The 18,491-nt window shown below is 39.8% G+C and overlaps 2 protein-coding genes across 2 annotated transcripts in view; one reads left to right on the forward strand and one right to left on the reverse strand.

Annotated features, from left to right (window-relative positions):
* Positions 1-4,255: 4,255 nt before the first annotated feature.
* On the forward strand, positions 4,256-13,757 carry LOC101168331 (Krueppel-like factor 5). Its single transcript, XM_011489304.3, has 4 exons — positions 4,256-4,758; positions 7,701-8,359; positions 8,436-8,495; positions 9,976-13,757. The coding sequence occupies exons 2-4, from the start codon at positions 7,714-7,716 to the stop codon at positions 10,152-10,154; spliced, it is 885 nt and encodes a 294-aa protein (XP_011487606.1). The 5' UTR covers positions 4,256-4,758; positions 7,701-7,713; the 3' UTR covers positions 10,155-13,757.
* klf12 (Kruppel like factor 12) overlaps positions 13,561-18,491 on the reverse strand; it is a 62,931-nt gene continuing 58,000 nt past the window's right edge. Inside the window, exon 6 of the mRNA XM_011489305.3 lies at positions 13,561-17,838. Coding sequence (XP_011487607.1) covers positions 17,657-17,838 — 182 coding nt within the window. The 3' untranslated portion in view covers positions 13,561-17,656. The remainder of the gene's footprint in view (positions 17,839-18,491) is intronic.

Genomic DNA, 18,491 nt, shown 5'->3' on the forward strand with positions numbered 1-18,491 from the left:
CTCTCTGCTGCTGTACTCAAAAGGCAATTATTCTTCTCAGAAGATAGAGCACTGTCAACTTCAAACAGGGGACATTCTTTTGGCAGATTAGACTAAAATTATGTTTTATTATTCAGGCCCTGGAGAATGAATTGCTCTCTCTTTTGGCTGTCCTTGTGCTGAAATCTAAGACAGTTAAATGGCAGAGGTATGTTTGGAGTCGGGGTAATACTCCGGCGTCTTTATGAAAGGGCAACACAAGGGATCAGATTAGAAGCTGAACAGCGAGAGCCTTTCAGGGCGGCCCTGCTAGCATCTCCGTCCTCTTGCGCGTGCCTTTGGAGAGGTTAAATGAAACGGCCGTAATAAATGTTTGGGTCCGCTTGATGTGGCAAGGCCGGCCATCAAACGAAAGGCTGAGAAACGGCACGGTGGAAGATCATAGAAAATGAACAAATGGAGGGCGGCGGAACTATGTCAGCACATTACCAACATTAGAAACGCACTTGTTTTCACTTAAACCTCAATTAAACTGGTAGCTCCAAAAACAATTATATTGATGAATGCTTTCTAACTTACTGTAATTAAATTATTCCATTTAATTAACAAATTATATTGAATTTCTCCCCAGAGGACGGCATCCGCTTCATCCGCTGTTTCACAAACAGGAGCACTTTGCGTGCTTTGGAAATGATTGCTAATGCTAAACGAAACTGTGTCAGATCAGATAAATGCGGCGCCGAGTCAACAAGACGAGCTTGTAACGCAGCCAAACATGAGACAAAACAATAAAGTCAAAGGAGGGGAGGGGGAAAAAAACATATTGATTGTATTTATTCAAGGGCACGCTTTGTAAATCTGACATCAAGTGAATTAAAATGCTAAGAGCCTGCTTGATTTTTTTTTTTTTTTTTTACAAAAAAAACAACAGAACACAGAGAATCATAGAAAACATGCACTAAGCAGGTTTGAGATCAAATTGCCCTTGAGGGGTTTGTGCATGCAGCACATCTTTGGTGGAAATAATGAGCCTTTTCCAAATTTGTCATTAAAAATACAGGTTAAAATGAAAAACTCTTAAATGGCAACATGTGCTAAAATTTTACAAGTTCTTCCTGTAAAATATAAAAGTAACAAAAGTGAACGTTTTGCTTCACTGTTTCACAGCAGAAAGGATGTAGACACGCAGACACAAAGAGGCTCAACTGTAGTTGACCATTGCCCTCTGCTGGGAATGCCAGGCGCCTGCGTGGAAATACCCCAGGACAAAGATTTATAACCATGTTTTTTTTATATACTTTACTCCAAAGTTCATTTATTAATTACAAAATAAGGTATAAAGGCAAATAAATTAAAGCTTTAACAAAGCACAAATAGGCTGGCGATGCCTCATTTACCGCTTTCTCATGCATTTCAACAGGAAATTCGTAAATTTGCTCATATTTTTGGAAAATTGTGATGTTATTTAAACCCTAATTAATCCATAAAAATTGCAATATCAATTTTTAAGAGATACAGATAGTATCAGTTAAGATACGTTGGGTGATTTTTTAAGTTTTAGCTCACAACAATGTTAGTGTAAGATACAAAACTACTGACAAGTGTTCAGGAAAACAAACCCCATTTACTGTCCAGACCCTCATTGTTTGGCAATTTAAGCCTATTTGAAAGAAGGGGAGCTGGATGCTGCAAGAGCATAGCACACATGCTCACCCCTGCACTGCAGTTGTTTGGCATATTTCTGGATTTTCTAATATGGAGCAGGGGGTTTATGGGAACAAGCTTCACAGAGACTATGTGATAAGAGCAACAGCCAAGATGAGCCGGTCTGTGGATTTAAAGAGCACTTGCAAAGATTGTTTGCTAATTTCTCCTTGTTGACGTTTCCCTAAGCTTTACTTTGGCACTTTCCCCTGCCTGATGAAAGTGAATGTCAGATTCAGAGATAATCTAACACAGCTCCCGTTCAAGCACACTCTACTCGTTCCACCTGTTTGATTCATCTTCAGTTTAACAAATATAAAAATCCCTCGAAATTTGAGTGTCAATTTAAAGTGGGTACATTAGCTGACCAAGGAACAATGCTCTTATGGCTTAAAACTGATACAATTATTGCAAAATGCTTTTTGAAATAGCTCAATGTCTATTGGTAAAGTCTGAAACAATCAAATATATACAGTCAGATTAATATATTCAGTTCCTCCGATATGCCTGATCTTTCATAGTTTTAAATAATCATTGATTCGTTGAGGTTTAAATCCTAATAAACTCGCACTGGACTACACAAACCTATTTCTGCTGTAATCTGGGAGGAACAAGAAGTGCATCGAGTGCTCAACGGCAGAAAATGAACCCATTCTTGCCTTTGTCAAACAAGGTTCTTTCATGACGTGGGGCTAGTGTGTGAATTAAGAAGTGCAGATGCACAATAGAGGTTTGTGCAAATAATTACCAGAAATGAACGCGCGTTTCATGTCCAGTGGTGTTCACACTGGACAGGCAGGGAAGCCTTCTTCATCTTTTTCTTATTCTAATTTTTACCAGCCCTCGTACCATGGTCCTGGTGAATTCTTGATTCTGGTTGGCTGTTGGGTGTGCAATTAAAAAGTGATAATGCACTGCTAAAAAAGAAGTTAAATGCTCTTTATCACTGCGCTGGCTCCTTTAAAACAAATTTTGCTTCGTCATCTGAACAAAAACAAGTGAACTGTCTCTCTGAACTGATGCTTACTTTCAGTAATCGTGACAGTCAGCATATAGATCGCTTTCCTTTGCCACTGCAGTCGAAATCAGAGCTTGGAGCGGCGCATTGTCATGTTACCGTGACAACGCGCCGCACCAGGTAACAAATAGTCCACTTTTTGTGAAAAAAAAGCTATCCAAACCCAAAAAACAACATGAATAAGTACTGATTGAATATTTATTTCTTTTGTGAGTGACCATGGTATAAGTGGGTTAATGGCCTCCAACGGGAGTGGCTGTGGCCTGCATTATCAGAATTAGAAAATCAGAATCAGAATTTCTGATAGTGCACACTTCGTCGGCTGTTAATCCTTACATGTCCGCCACCTACAGTTGGAAGAGGCTTGGTGGGAAATGTCACCTTCAGACTTTTTCCATTCACACCACAGATATATTAAAGACTTGGTGTCAAATCATTCCATCCGGGCACAAACCGCAAATATTTATTTCCCCATGATCAGTTTATAAAACGGTTGGCACTTCCGTAAATTGAAAGGGACACCATCCATACGTCACTAAATCTGAGTCGCTGATTGGTCAAAGTTTAACCTAGTTTAATTTTCAACATGTTTTAATTGGCTGCGTGTTCGGTTCGTAGAGCCGAAAAATGATTGTAGAAACACACAAGTTTTAAAGCGGTAGCCAAAAATGCGCAAAAACACGCGTTTACTTAGACTTTTCATTTGCGCCTTGCTGTGTGAACGTAGTTTAAAAAAGGTTTGGCAAAAAAATTAGAGTTTCTGGCCATAATCTTCTTTGCCTCCATCGGACTCCACATATTCCCAACGTTTGTGTTGTACGAACTAACCTTTCTAATTAATTGTATCAAAAAAATACTTGTTTTTTTTGGGGGGGGGGGGTCAAGTTAAATATGAAACAAACGGCCAAAGACAGACTTTTACCTTTTCACTGCAAACAACACAGTTAAATCATGTTCAGTCAAGCCTGCAGCGGCTGCAGGAGCAACATTTCACTGAGAGGACAAGAGCTGCCTGAAGGAACATGGGGATGGGAGTGGCTGTGGCCTATAAATGTCATATTGAGAAAGCCCCCCACCCCACCTTTTCAAAACACTCACATGCATATACTGTAGAATGAAAACAGCAAAAACAGCAGCTACTGTGTGCAATCTCAAAGGGAATGGATTTTTGGATCTCCAACTGAGCCAAGACCAAGATTACAAAGCTTGATGTTCCTTCAAAAAATAAATAAATAATAATAATAAAAAAGAATCAATAGCAGGTCTGGCAACAAACAGAAAAATGTTAAACATGAACATACCCACCTCCATCTGCGGCTCAATCAGCTGCAGGCAACATCCTAATTGCTGAACATAAGAAGGAAACTAGGAGGAGTATTTTGTGACCTACTTTGACGGGACGCCACATTCACACACACACCCACACCCACACACACACACCCCCACACACCCACACCCACACCCACACACACACACACACACACACACACACACACACGCACACACACACACACACACACACACACACACACACACACAGTTAGTTTACTGAATCTGGAAAAGACTTCATAGCTGCTTCAGGAATGTTGGCATCCAGTACCCAGTCGTGACGGACAGCTGTGAGGCTGTGACGTTTGGTTTGGGACATGCCACAGCAGGATCCCATGGATGGTTATTCAAGCCTCAATAAACTTCACACTTCTCCACAAACACTTCCCGTATAGCATCCTCTTACAACCAATAGTGGTTATAGTTTGATCTCTTTAGCCTACGGATGACGCGCGCGCTCCTGACGCGTCAAACCACGCAGTTGCGCAATTTGACAAACCGAGTTGGAAGGATTGTCGTTTGACATCTGCTCTGCTCCCAAACAAAAGCGTGTATGACTTTTACCGTGAAGGTATAAGTGAAGTGACTTCTGCTTCAGTGACCGCTGCTGTGGGGAGTCACGCGTGGACTCCGCGCGCAGAACCTCCGCACCACCAGCAGTTCTCAGAACCGAGGTGGATGAACATGGTGCCATCCAAGAAACTTCATATTTTTATCCTGATCGCCTGGTAAGTAATTGATTTAAACACATATAGAAAATAAATTTCAAAATAAAAGCAGAGAGTTTTCACTTTAAATTGAAGGAAGGTTAAATTGGAAATTCTGAGGTATACCTTCAAACGTCTAGAGCTTTGGTTGCATTGATGTTGTTGGCTCCAGGAAGTCAAAGCAAAATGCAGAGAGATTTCCATTTCAGAACAGGCTATAGGCTTAAGCATTTTAGATGAGCTTCTAGGAAAATGGGGGGGGGGGGGGGGGGTCTTTTTTTTCTTTCATGTAAAAATGAGGGAAAAAGGATCTTCTGTTGATTTTTGAAGTGACAAAAAAGAGCTTTAGTGAACAGGGAGGGAGTTTTAAAAAATAGATTAGTTGTATTTTGCTGTATTTTGAATAAAGCTTTTGATCTTAACCAATTAGCATTATTTATGGCTCCCAGCTGTCTTTTATTCAGCTAAAGAGCTAGCTAACAGTGTTACTTGAATGAGAGACACCTGTCATTAAAGCCATCACTCAGTTCAAATGTCAGTATGATCAAGACCTAAGCTGTCCACAGAAGTCAGGGACAAAGCTGTGTAGATCCACACAAGACCGGACTAGATCACTGCAGAGCGATTTGGTGAGATTATTCCTTCATGGATGAAAAATAAAAATAAACTTTTAGTCTTCCTGGTTCTGGAGTTCCATACCCCATGAGGACATTTAGGATCCAGTCCAGAATTACATCATCCCCACTGTCAAACATGGAGGGGGGAACATGTTGGTTTGATGTTGCACAAAAGGAATACTGAGTTGCACACACAATCGCTGTGTGCAATTTTGTGTGTGTGTGAGGACAATGAAAATGGGTGTTCCAGCATGACACACAGCTAACAAAGACATGGCTCAAAAAAGTGTGATGTGCTGCTGGAGGGCAACAAGAAGAATAAGAGATCGTTTGACAAATATTAGTTTTAAAGCTCCGACGAGGCTCTGCCAGGGGAATGGACAAAATCCCTCTAAACCAGGGGTTCTCAAAGTTTTTGTAGCAGAGGGCAAAATTAGGAACTCGACATTAGACTGGGGGCTAATTTTGGTGTAAAAAATGGCTAAACAGAAAGAGTTGTTTTTGATAACTTTAATGACCAAGTGTCATTTGTACAGTTAACCAGGCCCTCCAGATGTTTTCCCAGTTCCTGTCGGAGGTTGCTGCCTAGATCTTCTGCTTGTCTAGTAATTGTATCATTTGATAAACTTTCTTTTGCTCTGGACAAACAATGTCAGCTACTTTCACCATACGTTCTTTTTACAAACTCCCCGTCACTTAAGGGCTTTCTACTCATTTCCTAAGCCACAACGTAGCTAGCTTCTGTCACAGCTTCACTGGATTTAGCCATTTTTGTAAACATTATCTGCTGTTCAGCATAGCCTCATTGTTGTTGTTGGAGCTTATTGTTGCGCTCCTCGCCAGTACATTTGTTGTAGTTTTTATGAGTTGTAACATTATGACAATTTATATTGAATACTTTGACTGTCTTGCAAATAAGGCACATGACTTTATCCAGTCCCTGAATTCACCTGTGAGTTTTCTGATGACCTCAGCTGTTTACGATGAAGTAGGATTGAGGCTGAGCCCCACATTTCATTCAAATTTGATCATGAAGATTTCAAGAAGTTTTAGTTTTGACATTTTTGGTTTTAAACAAACATGACTTGAGCTATGACACATAATTGAGACCCCCCTTGTAATTACCACATAGTTTTGACCTGGTCTTCGCTTTGTATGTGGATTTATACATTTTTATGTTGTCTCGAAATGTTTGATCTTTTGCTATACAACACAACAGTTTGATCACAATTTATGTGAAAGGACTAAATTTAGTTCCAGGTTCATGGGGGAATTATTGTGTAATACAATGAAAACTATATCTGTAAAAGCAGAAGCTGTGGTCGTACTAAAAAGATCAATATCAAGCATTGCCACAAAAATTGTTGCAAAGATGAATTATTTGAGCAAATTCTACAGTAGAAAAGGAAGCTCAAAAAGGCCCAGAACTACAAGGGGTTAAATGGTATCAAATGTTGTTGGTGACTCCGAGAAATGATTGACCTTTTTCAGCCAAATTGAGACAATTTGCCCCAATTAGAAAGCCGTGTTTTGTGAAATCAAACACTACTCAATTAGTCACATTAACTCTTTATAAATATATTTTTCTTATTATTTTGTTTTTGTTTCAATGCATTTCGAATAAATGTCTCAGGAAATCAACAAAACAGCATAGAGTCAAATAACTTTTTGTCGCATTTCTGTTATAAATGCAGGTAGATAATACATACTTAATCTGTAAAGCTACCTTTTCATCGCCTTCGGCAACATGCATTCAAGCAAACCACTTTCAATGAAAAGTCTATCCAAACGCACGTTTGGAGCCTCTGTGTTTAAACTTTGCTATGCAAGTTTCTACGACCATTTTCAGGCTCTACATAAAAAACGTGGAGCTATAGAACGTGTGTTGAAAGTTAAACCAGGTCAAACTTTGACCAATCAGGGACTGAAATTTGGTAGTGACGTATGGATAGCGTCCCTTTCATTTTACAGATATGCCAACCACTTGAAAATTGATCATGAGAAGAAATTAATAATCGCGGTTTGTGCCCGACTGGAAATATGCGACAAAGAGTCTTTCATTTATTGCACCAGAGCTGTGACAGGAAACCTTGGAGTAAAATTTTTGAGATTTTCACCGCTTTAACATTTCACGCCAAGCCTCCTTCAACTGTAGGCTGGCGGAAATGTGCTAGTAAATAGTAAAAACAGAAAAAGAAGAAGAAGTGGAAGCCCATCCCTGTTTGTCCAGTGTGAACGCCATATAGGGTTCTGAAGCTGCTAGCTGTAGAATATTTTGGCTCATAGTGAGAGGATAAATAAATTAATGTGTATTTTCTATGACCACTCTGTTGCTTTGCATTTCAGAGGTAAATCAGCAATGGACAGCTACTCGTGTCTGTTTCTCCAAAATGTAGTAACTTCTGAAACACTGGGCAGGACTGGCACTTTCAGGCAGGAACTTACAGAAGACATCTCCTCTCCATCCGGGAACGGCATCAGCAGTGACCTGCTCCCTCCTAAAGAAACAAACCTGAACATGAGACAAATCAAAACAGAGCCGGCACACGCCCTGATGCCTCCCTGCTGCCAGAGCACAGGACACCAAACGGTTCTATCCACCGCTTTTCTGGGCTTTCTCATCAAACGGGAAGTGGCTGATTTGCAGAATGTGTCCCCGTTTCAGCTCCTGAGCTCTGATTTGAGTCTGCATGAAGACAGATTGGCCTATTTACCACCATCTCCACCAAACTCTGAGCCTCCAAGTCCAGAAAATCGGCTGGAACTCCTTCACAGTCTCCCCCCACCTCCGACCTATGAGGCCAGCATGGCCTCCAGGCTGATGTTTCAAAAACGTGAACACTCCTTTGACGGGACTCCAATTCAAGATCAAAACCAAACTTCTGGTCTAAGATATGATCCAAGATATGATCAGATGATACCAATGATGTCCCAGTCAATCAAACACAGTCGGAGGAACAATCCCGATCTGGAGAGACGAAGAATTCACCACTGCATTGTCCCTGGTGAAACTTTAAGCTTTAAAGCAAAGCAGTAAGCCTTATTTCAGGACAACAGTTGATCAGTTTTCTCTTCTTTTAGGGTGCAACAAAGTATACACAAAGTCTTCTCATCTAAAGGTGCATCTGCGGACCCATACAGGTAAAATTTTAACTGTTGATTTTGGTCAAAAATGGTACCAACAGACATGATTGAAATTAATAAAGTTTGGCCTCAATTACAAAAGGGGTTTATTCAGACATACCTTTGGTTTGTCTGAAGATTAATAACCCCTCTTGTTAAAGTAAAATATGTCCAACACAAGAGGCCCTCAGCTCTCATCTGTCTGCCCAGCTGTTGGACAGGACAAGTTAAAAAAAAAAAAAAAAAAAAAATGGTACCAACAGATCAGATCACATAAAGCTGAGATTAGCCGCGGTTGCATGGGCAAAATATCTTGATCGGATCAATGGTCGGATTAGAATTCAACCGTGTACATGGGCCCAGAAAAACGTTTTCTGATTAGAACAAACGTTTACATGCGCAGCACTTTCGGTCGGAATAAAACAGTCGCACATGCGCAGTACTGTTTGAAATACAGGAAGAGGAAACGAATCCCGATGTAAACAAGCTGAGCTGCCGCATACATATGTAGCAGCTCGGTAATGTACGAGATGATCTTCTAAACGTGCTTTTATTATTGTTATGGTTATCATCATTTTATTTTTAATCTGTGTGGTCAGTGCTTTTTTTGTGGAAGAACGAAGCCGGAAGAACGTTTAGGTGAAGGTTAACATGCGCTATCAACAACATTTAGCCTGGATGAGCATAAATCGATGCGGGAAATGCCGCAATCTGCATCTTGGCTGCACGTAAATATGTGGGAATAACATCAGCCTTTATTTTGTCGGGACACGACTGGAAACACAAATCCACGTGATTGTTTGAACAGTTTCTAAGGACTGAGCGACATTTCTGCTTTGAAAAGTTAACACACCGCCCCAAAGCTGGAGACATGGTTCTCCTGAATTTGGCTGCTTGTTCACATAGAGCTGTGGGACAGGTGGCATTCCGAAGCTTCCCATAAGTAATAAAGCATCCTCCCCTCCCCTCGAACACAAAACTTTAAGTCCGTCTGCTCTGCTCAGAGACCGCGGAGGGTCCGGACGTCAGGGAGCACGAAGCTCTCCTCCCCGGCAACCCCCTCTCGAGGGGTGTCGGAGAAGATGGGAAGGGAGAGGCAAGGAGCCCGCGGGGCGAGGGCGTCCGCGCTTCGCACTGGGCGTCCGCAGAGCAGCCGGTCAGTCCTGTTTGAGCTCCAAAGCTTTCTCTGGAGAACCACACCTTCTATGTGTGACGTAAACCAAAGCAGTAGTGACACACGATCGGAATGAACCGCTCACATGAACAACGATCGGATAAACAATCAGCATAACCCACCTATCGTGGTCGGAAAGAAATTCTGATCCGAATGAGTCTGATCGGGGCAGAGTATTCCGAACGGCGTGTTTACATGACACATTTTTCTTCCAATCAGGCGTTCTTTCCGATTACTTTTGCCCATGTAAAGGCAGCTATTGATGGACATGTTCTGAATCAGGGTCTTTATCTAAATCTCGAATGATCTTTTTGCTTGCTGCAGGTGAGAGGCCATACCACTGCTCCTGGGAGGGATGTGAGTGGCGCTTCTCTCGCTCTGACGAGCTGACGCGTCACTTCAGGAAACACTCCGGGGCCAAGCCCTTCCAGTGTGGAGCGTGCAGCCGCGCATTCTCCCGCTCTGACCACCTGGCCTTACACATGAAGAGACACCAGGGCTAGAAACCATGTCTTAGGTTGAAACAAATGCTGCCCAAAATCCAAAAATGTTTACAAATTTTAAGGTTAGAATATAAAAAAAACTTCTGTTCTTTCCTGTTGCTTCATGTTTGCCTTATAAATGAATGATCATGATTAAAAATTAGCATATTTAAATAGAATGAACTCAAATGAATAACAAACGTTTATTTATGAATGACATTGTCATTCATATCACACACTATTTGTAAATAACTTGAGATAAATATTTACTATTTCAGGTATTATATTTTTTCACATCATAAAATAAGTCTTAAAAAGGAGTCTATGTTAATGGTGAAGATTTGGCAATGATTGTATTAAAATAAAAACGAGTTAAATATGAAATGTAGCCTAAATGTTTTTTTGGCATTATGGTTTATGTCCTATAAAAGTTAATATACATTAAAAGAACTGCCAGTAATCCCAGGGACAGGATGTAAAAACACAGTGTTGTTGTTGTTTTTTGCAGCGTTTCAGAATATCTAACTGAAAACTGAAACTTGATGCTAACACCTGTAGGATTGTGCAAACAGGAGGAATCCACAAACATGCTTAAGGTACAAGCAAGACATTTCCAGGAAAACTGGGAAATTTGTCTTTTTTTTTGGCCTCAGAGCTTTTTGAACTCCAGTTCTCCATGGACTCCAGTGAAGATCACAAATCATTGAAGAAAAAAGGTTCAGCGCACTGTCTAGTGGGTCTAGATGACCCAACTCCCAATGTTGAGGTGGCTAGGATAGCACAAGGGTTACACAAAGGCAACAAAATGCAATGTGTGACCAAAGACCTTAAAAAAAAAGAAGAACTTTAACCGGTCATTTGCATTCGATCTGCAACCTTTATCAATACCAAAAACACAACAGTTTTCACGCTATGAACAAAAAGTTGAACTTGTGTGACCTACAGACACAATCTGCAAAATCACTCAGTGCAGAGCTTAAGCATGTTGTGGTTGGTTGATTGAGTGAACGAGAGTCAGGTGTGTGGCATCCAGGGAGTGTGTGCTGGGGTTGCTGGGAGTTGTAGTGTGGCTAGAACTCTGGGGACGACACCTGAGGGTCCTTGACCTGGGAACTCCACGCCATTTTCCTTTGGAGACCAACATGGCGATCACCAAACAAAGACCTCTCTTCGAAATCAGAAAATTTTGTTTTTGACCCAATAGAAAATCACAAAGTAAACCTTGACGTGAGACATTTTGATATAAAAACTACTTTAAAACATAAATATTTTTCATCACTGTACACATGGACTTTAAGAAGGATGGATCATTCAAGGATGTTGGGTAATTTTGTCATTGAGGATATGAGTTAACACAAGGAGATTCCATAAAGAGTAAAATGAGACTTATCCACGAATTTCTTGTGATCTTTTTGCCTCGCAGAGGCTTCCTGAATAAATTCATGATAAATCCCCATAAAATCATACTTGGCATGTTTTTGTGTTTTACTTTTGCATCTTCAGACGTGAAGAAGTGACTTTGTGGCGGACATCCGTCTGCTCTTTCTTCTTGCACTCATTCCAAGAAACCGACCTGTTTTCATCCAACGCTCCGGAGCCCTCCTGGAAGCCTCTTCAGTCCTCGAAGAACCTCTAATGCTTGAGCTCTGAGAATGAAGGTGTCACTAAACACCTCTGACACAGTCAGCGCCTCCGTGGAGTGAAACCTAACCACTCTACGGCAGGTCAATCATTCCATTCTGCAAAGTGCAGGCCAAAACAAAAGACCAGCTTTGTTTCTAATAAAACGTTTGTGGGGCGATTCGTGGAACGGCGACATCGAGTGGATGATGCTAACATTCTTTCAGATGAGGCTGGAGCCATGCTCCTCTCGAGGAGGAATTCTCTGAACTCAAAGCTGTTCTCAGAAATTGTATTTAGCTCACGCTGTTGGAACATGTCCCGTCTCAAAAATATCTCTTAACAGACACAAGCTGGTATGGTATGATGTCATCTGAACTTTATAGTGCATACTTTAAATACCTTAAATCAGCTTTTTCATTTTTTTTCATTTACCTTTCCTATTATGACACATTTTCTTCTTCTATACATGTTTTCTGCAGCTCAACAGTCTACTTCTTTTCATTTAAAGACATATTTTATATGAGAAACAGGTAAGGACTAGTAAAGCTGTTGGAGTTTTTAACCCACAAATTCTATTGAATGGTATCTGACTTTTTGCAACAAATGAGCATTATTGTGAAAATACTCCCAAACATATTACAGATCAGGACTTATTGTTATCTATGGGCGGAGCTACAGGGTGTAAAGTGGGAGGGGCTTCCCCCCCCTCTTTTTGTCAATATTATTGTCAAAGATTAAGAAATCATCAATACAAACTTCTTTAAGCATCAGTAATAACACTTAAACCTTTTGTCAAAAGAGTAAAAAGATTGAATGACATTTCTTTGGATTCTGTCTGTTCAAGAGTTTTAGTTTCAATATTTTAAGACATTTAAGACCGTTTTTCTAACCATTTCCTTTTCTTGTGATTTGTTATTGAACATGTCTGGACTAAACTGAACTGAACATTTTCTAATTAAAACTATGAAAAAAGAATCAAACTTGTTGTCATTGTGCCTTTTTTGAGTTTTGCATTGGTAGAACTTTAGCTGTAAAATAACAATTTCATAAAGTGAATGTACCGTAACTTAATACATTCTAAGCGATAAACTAGATGTGTTTAATACTTTAATTTTGTACTTTTTTACTCTTCAAGCTATTAACATGGTTTCTACTTCAGGCAAGACCTTTCTGCTGTCTAACTATGTAGCCACAAGGGGCCCGAGTCTGGATCCCCCTGTGCCAGTCCCCAGCCTGGATATAATACAAGGTTGTTTCAGAATGGGCATCTGGCACAAAAATCTCAGCCAAGCCACACGTGTGAGTTGGTGGAAGCTGATTGGCTGTGGCGACCCCTGAAGGAATATATATATAGAAAGGTGAACAACAACCACTTCTAAAGCTACTTCATTTGATCCAACTTAATTTTTTTGTTTTTGCCACTTAACCGACCTATAATTTTTGGTAATTTTAGAAAAGGACTAATTGGTTGCAAAACAAGCCCCGATCATCACCCCACCTCCACCACGCTTCGCTTTCTAACAAGATATTATTGCGTGTTAATGCTGCATTTGATCTTATTATCCCAGACTTTGCTACTTCAAATATTTATTTTGAACCGTCATTAATTGAAAAAATTATAGTGTTATTTTACATGTTTATGGACAAATGTATTTATAAAAGAGGGTTTCTTCTAACTGTGTTTGGATGTAAAGCTCCATTTGAACAGCTTAAGTTGTGAGTGACCGAAATTAAGAATACATGTCCCATGGATCCGACACCATGCGCCTTCGTTCGCAGTTATAGTTCCATCCTAGTCCGTTACATACAAAATGCAACTTTATTAACCTTCATGCCTCCATTCATTTCAATATACATGTTTATGCTTGCACTTATTTTAATTTCACAGCTCCATCCATATGAAAAATACAGAGAAAAAGGCAAAACACTGACTTGATACTTAAACAACTCTTGGGGGGAAAAAAACAAAACAAACAGCAAAAAAAAACAAAAAAAAAAAAACATAATAACACTATTTTTTGGGGGGTTTGAAAAATATCATTTAAAACTTCTTTTACAGATGTGGAATTCCATGAGCAGAATCTCCCTTTTTGAAGCAATGCTGAGCAATATCACAATTAGTAACGGCAAGAATGAAAGGATCTGAATATATTTACACTACACTCACTTACATAAATACAGAAACAACGATTACCGTACGGAATATCAGCAAACTTGAAACATAGGCATTGGCTTCACTACTTAAACTTTCAAAAAACCAGTAAAAGTCAAGCGCAGATGTTACACAAAGAAAAGTCAAATATTGAACAAACTCAGAGGAAGTTTAAGACCAGTAACAAATGTGCCAATCTGTGAACAGGATTCCTGATTTTCTTCCACACTGTGTTGAGCTAACCTGCTAAAGCTGACACACCCAGAGGCCTTGGTTGGATTCCCCTTAAATGAGGTGACTTATTGTAAGCAAAGGAACGGTGTAAAGCGAAAAAAGCATGATGGGAGGATTTATGGCATTTGGACACAATGATATAAGGCTCAGTGCGAGAAAGAAATTCTATGTTAGAGGTCCAACTGGCATATTTTCGTCTGTGCTTTTCTTTCTTTTTTGTCCCAAATTCACCTTTTTTTATTGTCTTGGTTTGAAATTTAGGATTTGAAGCAGACATGTTGGAATCAAAACTTTGCACAGAGCAGGTGACGTTACAAGTGTTGTAATATGAGGCACTATTCATTTATTATTGCATAACTTTGACCCTGGTTACCATTACAAAATTATGCTTGAAAATGAGCAAGAAAAACAAAAACAAAACAAGAACAGTTGCAGTAGGGAAATACAATCCACCCTGTCCTGTGGAGACGCCCGCCACCTTCAAGTCCAATTGAATTAGTCATGAACCTGTGTTTTTTAAGGCAAGCATGCATCATATACTGAATACAGAAGTACACGTGCAGCTGATATGTGCTTGGTTTGTGAAAAAATACTTGTGTGGATAGAACAAAATACACTGGGGATCACTAACCTTTCAATGTGTAGAAATTATTAATAATCTTTTTATTATAGCAAACACTGATTTAGCCTCAGAAAAAAATTGATCTAAAAAAATGCAAAAGAAAGGGAAAAAAAATCCATGTTAATTGATAGGAATAAAACATTTAGCCCCTTTTTTTTTACTGTGTATCAAATTAGATAAATTACAGTCTCTGAAAAGACTTTACACGTATAAATGTATTTCCTGCATCTGCTAATCAAAAGCCCTATTTTTCCGTTGTATTTACAGGTTGTAGAACTTTTTATATCATAGCTTTATTCTTCACTATCACATATATTACAAAAAAAAGATCCTTTTTCATTTTTTTTTTGTACAGAAAAGAGAATTATAAGCAACCACCGAGTGCGACTCGATCATAACACGACTCAATACATTAAATGGATGATTATTTGTTAATAAATTGACATCTAAAATAAAACAATCTGGGAAAATCATATACATAAACAAACTAACTAACAAGAAGGTGCTGATATGCTTTTACCAAAATGATAATACAACTGGGCGTGATGAAAGGAAATACATAAATAAAGAGAACATCCTTTTCTGACATCAGAGGGACATCCTTCTTCAGAAAATGATGTGTGGACCTCCTTGGATTTGGCTGATCTTAACCGTCAAAAGTGTGCTTTTATGTATCGGAGAGTGTGTGTGTGTGTGCATTAGTGTATAAGGATTTCAAGGTACCATAATCAAAGTGTTCCTTCTTGCTGGCTTCTGTCCAATCCATGCATTTGGCAGAGCGTTCAGAAATCATTGGTTGGCCGGATACTTTCTGTTTGAAGCTTTTATGAAGCTGAAAGAGCACCAGAAACACCCGCATAAATGTCTGTAATGAGGACTATAAAAATATACTTTGAATTTAATTCCCTGATTAACACGAAGCCATCTCCTAAATATTACACAGGATAGATGTGGAGCTTGGTAAAACACTTGTGTTTTATTAATATCTGTGTTGTGAATGCATCTAAGTGGGGCTTTTAAAATATTTTTGATGAGATTGTAATCAGTACAGATGTTTTATGTTAGGAGGTGGTTTTTGACAAACTGGAAAACAACGTGTGATTGTGTGGAGGGAACCACATCAGACAGTCTCAGATGGAACCAATGACTGTATATGAGAACTGGACCGAGTGAGTGTGACGTCACCCAATGGCTCCAATGCAGAAGAAAATATCATAAAATAAAGTCGATTCAGTCGCCTTTTTTCCTTTTTTTGCAATGTCTCCATATTGGAACTAGAAATCATCTGTCAGCAGTGATTGGTTTGAGTCGGTCTGAGTCAGCGTTTCTATGGGAACCACTCGGGAGAATCTGTCAAACGCTTCGATTGAAGCATCCGATTTGCCAGTTTTTAATTAGCTAACTTGCACTACAGAAAAAAAATATCATGAAATAAAATTTGGATTATCAAGAACATGTTTGAAAAAAAAGGTATCAGAGCACAAAATGATTATTCTGACAAATATGACTGAGTTTAATCCTCAATAAAAGTTTATGGGATTTTTGAAACCAGCAGGTACTTCCTGTTTGGAACGCAGAGGGGAGGGGTCACTTTGTCCAGTTCTCATATCCAGTCAATGAAACGGAAACTCCTCATCAGATTTTGACATCAACCAGAGGACCAAAGAGGAGGTTCCAGCTAAGCACTTTTGTTCAGGTTGTATTGCTCTTCTGTCCTGCTCGCTAAAGTGAGCTCTGTAACTCCTCGACTGGTGTTGTGCTCCTTAAGTGGATTGATAAAAATAGGGATGAAGATCCCTAAGGTGCCTCTTTTTTTTTTCTTTAAATCTGATTGTTTTAAGATTGGCTCTACGTGAGGGGAGGTGTATTTGTCAAACATAAGCAATAAACAGGCATTTAAGAACCAAAAGCGAGATTCCTGAACAGAATCGACTGAAAGAACATTTATCTTTTAAGATTGCACTTTACTGATTGCTAATCACAGCTCAAAATACACACAAAAAAGTTTTTTATTCTTCTGTCGCAAAAAAATGCTTTGAAGAGGCTGAAAAAAAAAAGATGCCGCTGCCCGTTTGAGGAGGATCCTGAAACGTGTTGCTGGTGTGCGATGATGCGGGTTTGAGAGAAAGCAGATGATGCTGATAAGGTTGATCCTCTAAAACCTCTTCACTGTCTTCTGGCTGATCTTTTTTCTTTCAAGTTAGCTTGTGTAAGGGGTGTCATGGATATTCCAGCAGATTATTAGAGAAAAAAAGGGGGGGAAAACACTCCATCCATGAAGAAATTGTACCATCTACTGGTCACTTGGAGGAAATGCAACTCAATACGGAAAAAAAAAAAGCATAATTCCAACTGTGCCAAAGTTCTGATCCCGTGATCCGCTCCAGGTCCTCCTTCCTGCTTTGACAGGAAACCCCCTACCTCACAACAGGGTCCTTCACATTATGAATGCTGCAGAAGCAGCAGCCTTAACAACAAAGAAAGGAAAGAGTGTCCACACACAAACACATGTGTCTGTATGAGTACAAATAGAGTGCGACTTCATCTTAAAAATCCAAGCAAAACATAAGCAAACAGTGCTTTTAAAGAACGCTCCCTATTATATTTCAAACATCGACAATAAAAGATCCTTCTGTGTCTGTCTTGAAAAGCCAGAGGATCTAGAAGTGACCCTGTTTTCTGCTCCGTAAGCTCTGTGCACCTTCGTCCATCTCCTTAAAAAAGATGAATGTGTGTGATTGTGGGGATCCAGGCCAGCTGAAAACATTCACAGGGAGATCCCGCTCCCCGGGCCGCCTGCCTGGCTGTGTGCGTGCGTACGTACATGCGTGTTTTCTGTTCCTTTGTCTTTTTTGCGTTCTCGACCCCCCTTGGAGCTGCTCTGCATTGGGTTCACACCAGCATGTGTCTCCGTCTGTGCAGGGCCAGGTGGTCGGATCTGGAGAAGCTGCGGTCACAGTCTGCGCACTTGAAGGGTTTCACTCCGGTGTGCTTTCTGTAATGCCGCGTCAGCTCGTCGGAGCGGGCGAACTTCCAGGTGCAACCGTCCCAGGTGCATTTGTATGGCTTTTCCCCTGGAGAAGGAAGCAGGAAACAGCACACGCCAAGTCACTTTTTTTATTCCTCTAGTGATTCCACTACACTCCTCCTTCAGTCACGCACTGTGCACCGTATATTTAAAAGACATTTAATCATGAAATACTTGTAATGTGCACCCATTTAAGTATTTTTGCAGATAATGGCTGAACAAATGTCAAAAAGGTGTAGATTTATACCTGCTTATAGAAAAAAAGGTTGTTTTTAGTATGTGCTATTGAAAGTACAGCTTTGATGCCTTCGAGAATGTTTTATTTCTTAGATTCATGACTCCATTAAGAAGGATTCCTAATGTTGCCTCCTCTTCAGCCATAAAAACCCCTCTGAGCTTTTGTTGAAACAGTTCCAGACCAGCATTTCTGCACAGGATGATTGAAAAAACAAAGCTACATCTTCCTCCCTAAAGTCTTGAATAATAATTCCTGATAGGAAAAACACTTGCTCACCACAAAGAAGGATTTACAGAGATTTTTTTTTATAACATTACCGACTTGCTGCGGAAGAAACTCTCTCAGAAAATGTTTGAAAATGAGTGGATTTTATTTGAGACACATCTAACAGACCCAATCCGATGGAAATGTTTTTTTTTTCTTTCTAACATGTTCTTGTGGCATTTTACTGATGATGGAGG

The sequence above is a fragment of the Oryzias latipes genome, chromosome 21 (assembly GCF_002234675.1).
Source record: "Oryzias latipes chromosome 21, ASM223467v1".
Taxonomy (NCBI): Eukaryota; Metazoa; Chordata; class Actinopteri; order Beloniformes; family Adrianichthyidae; genus Oryzias; species Oryzias latipes.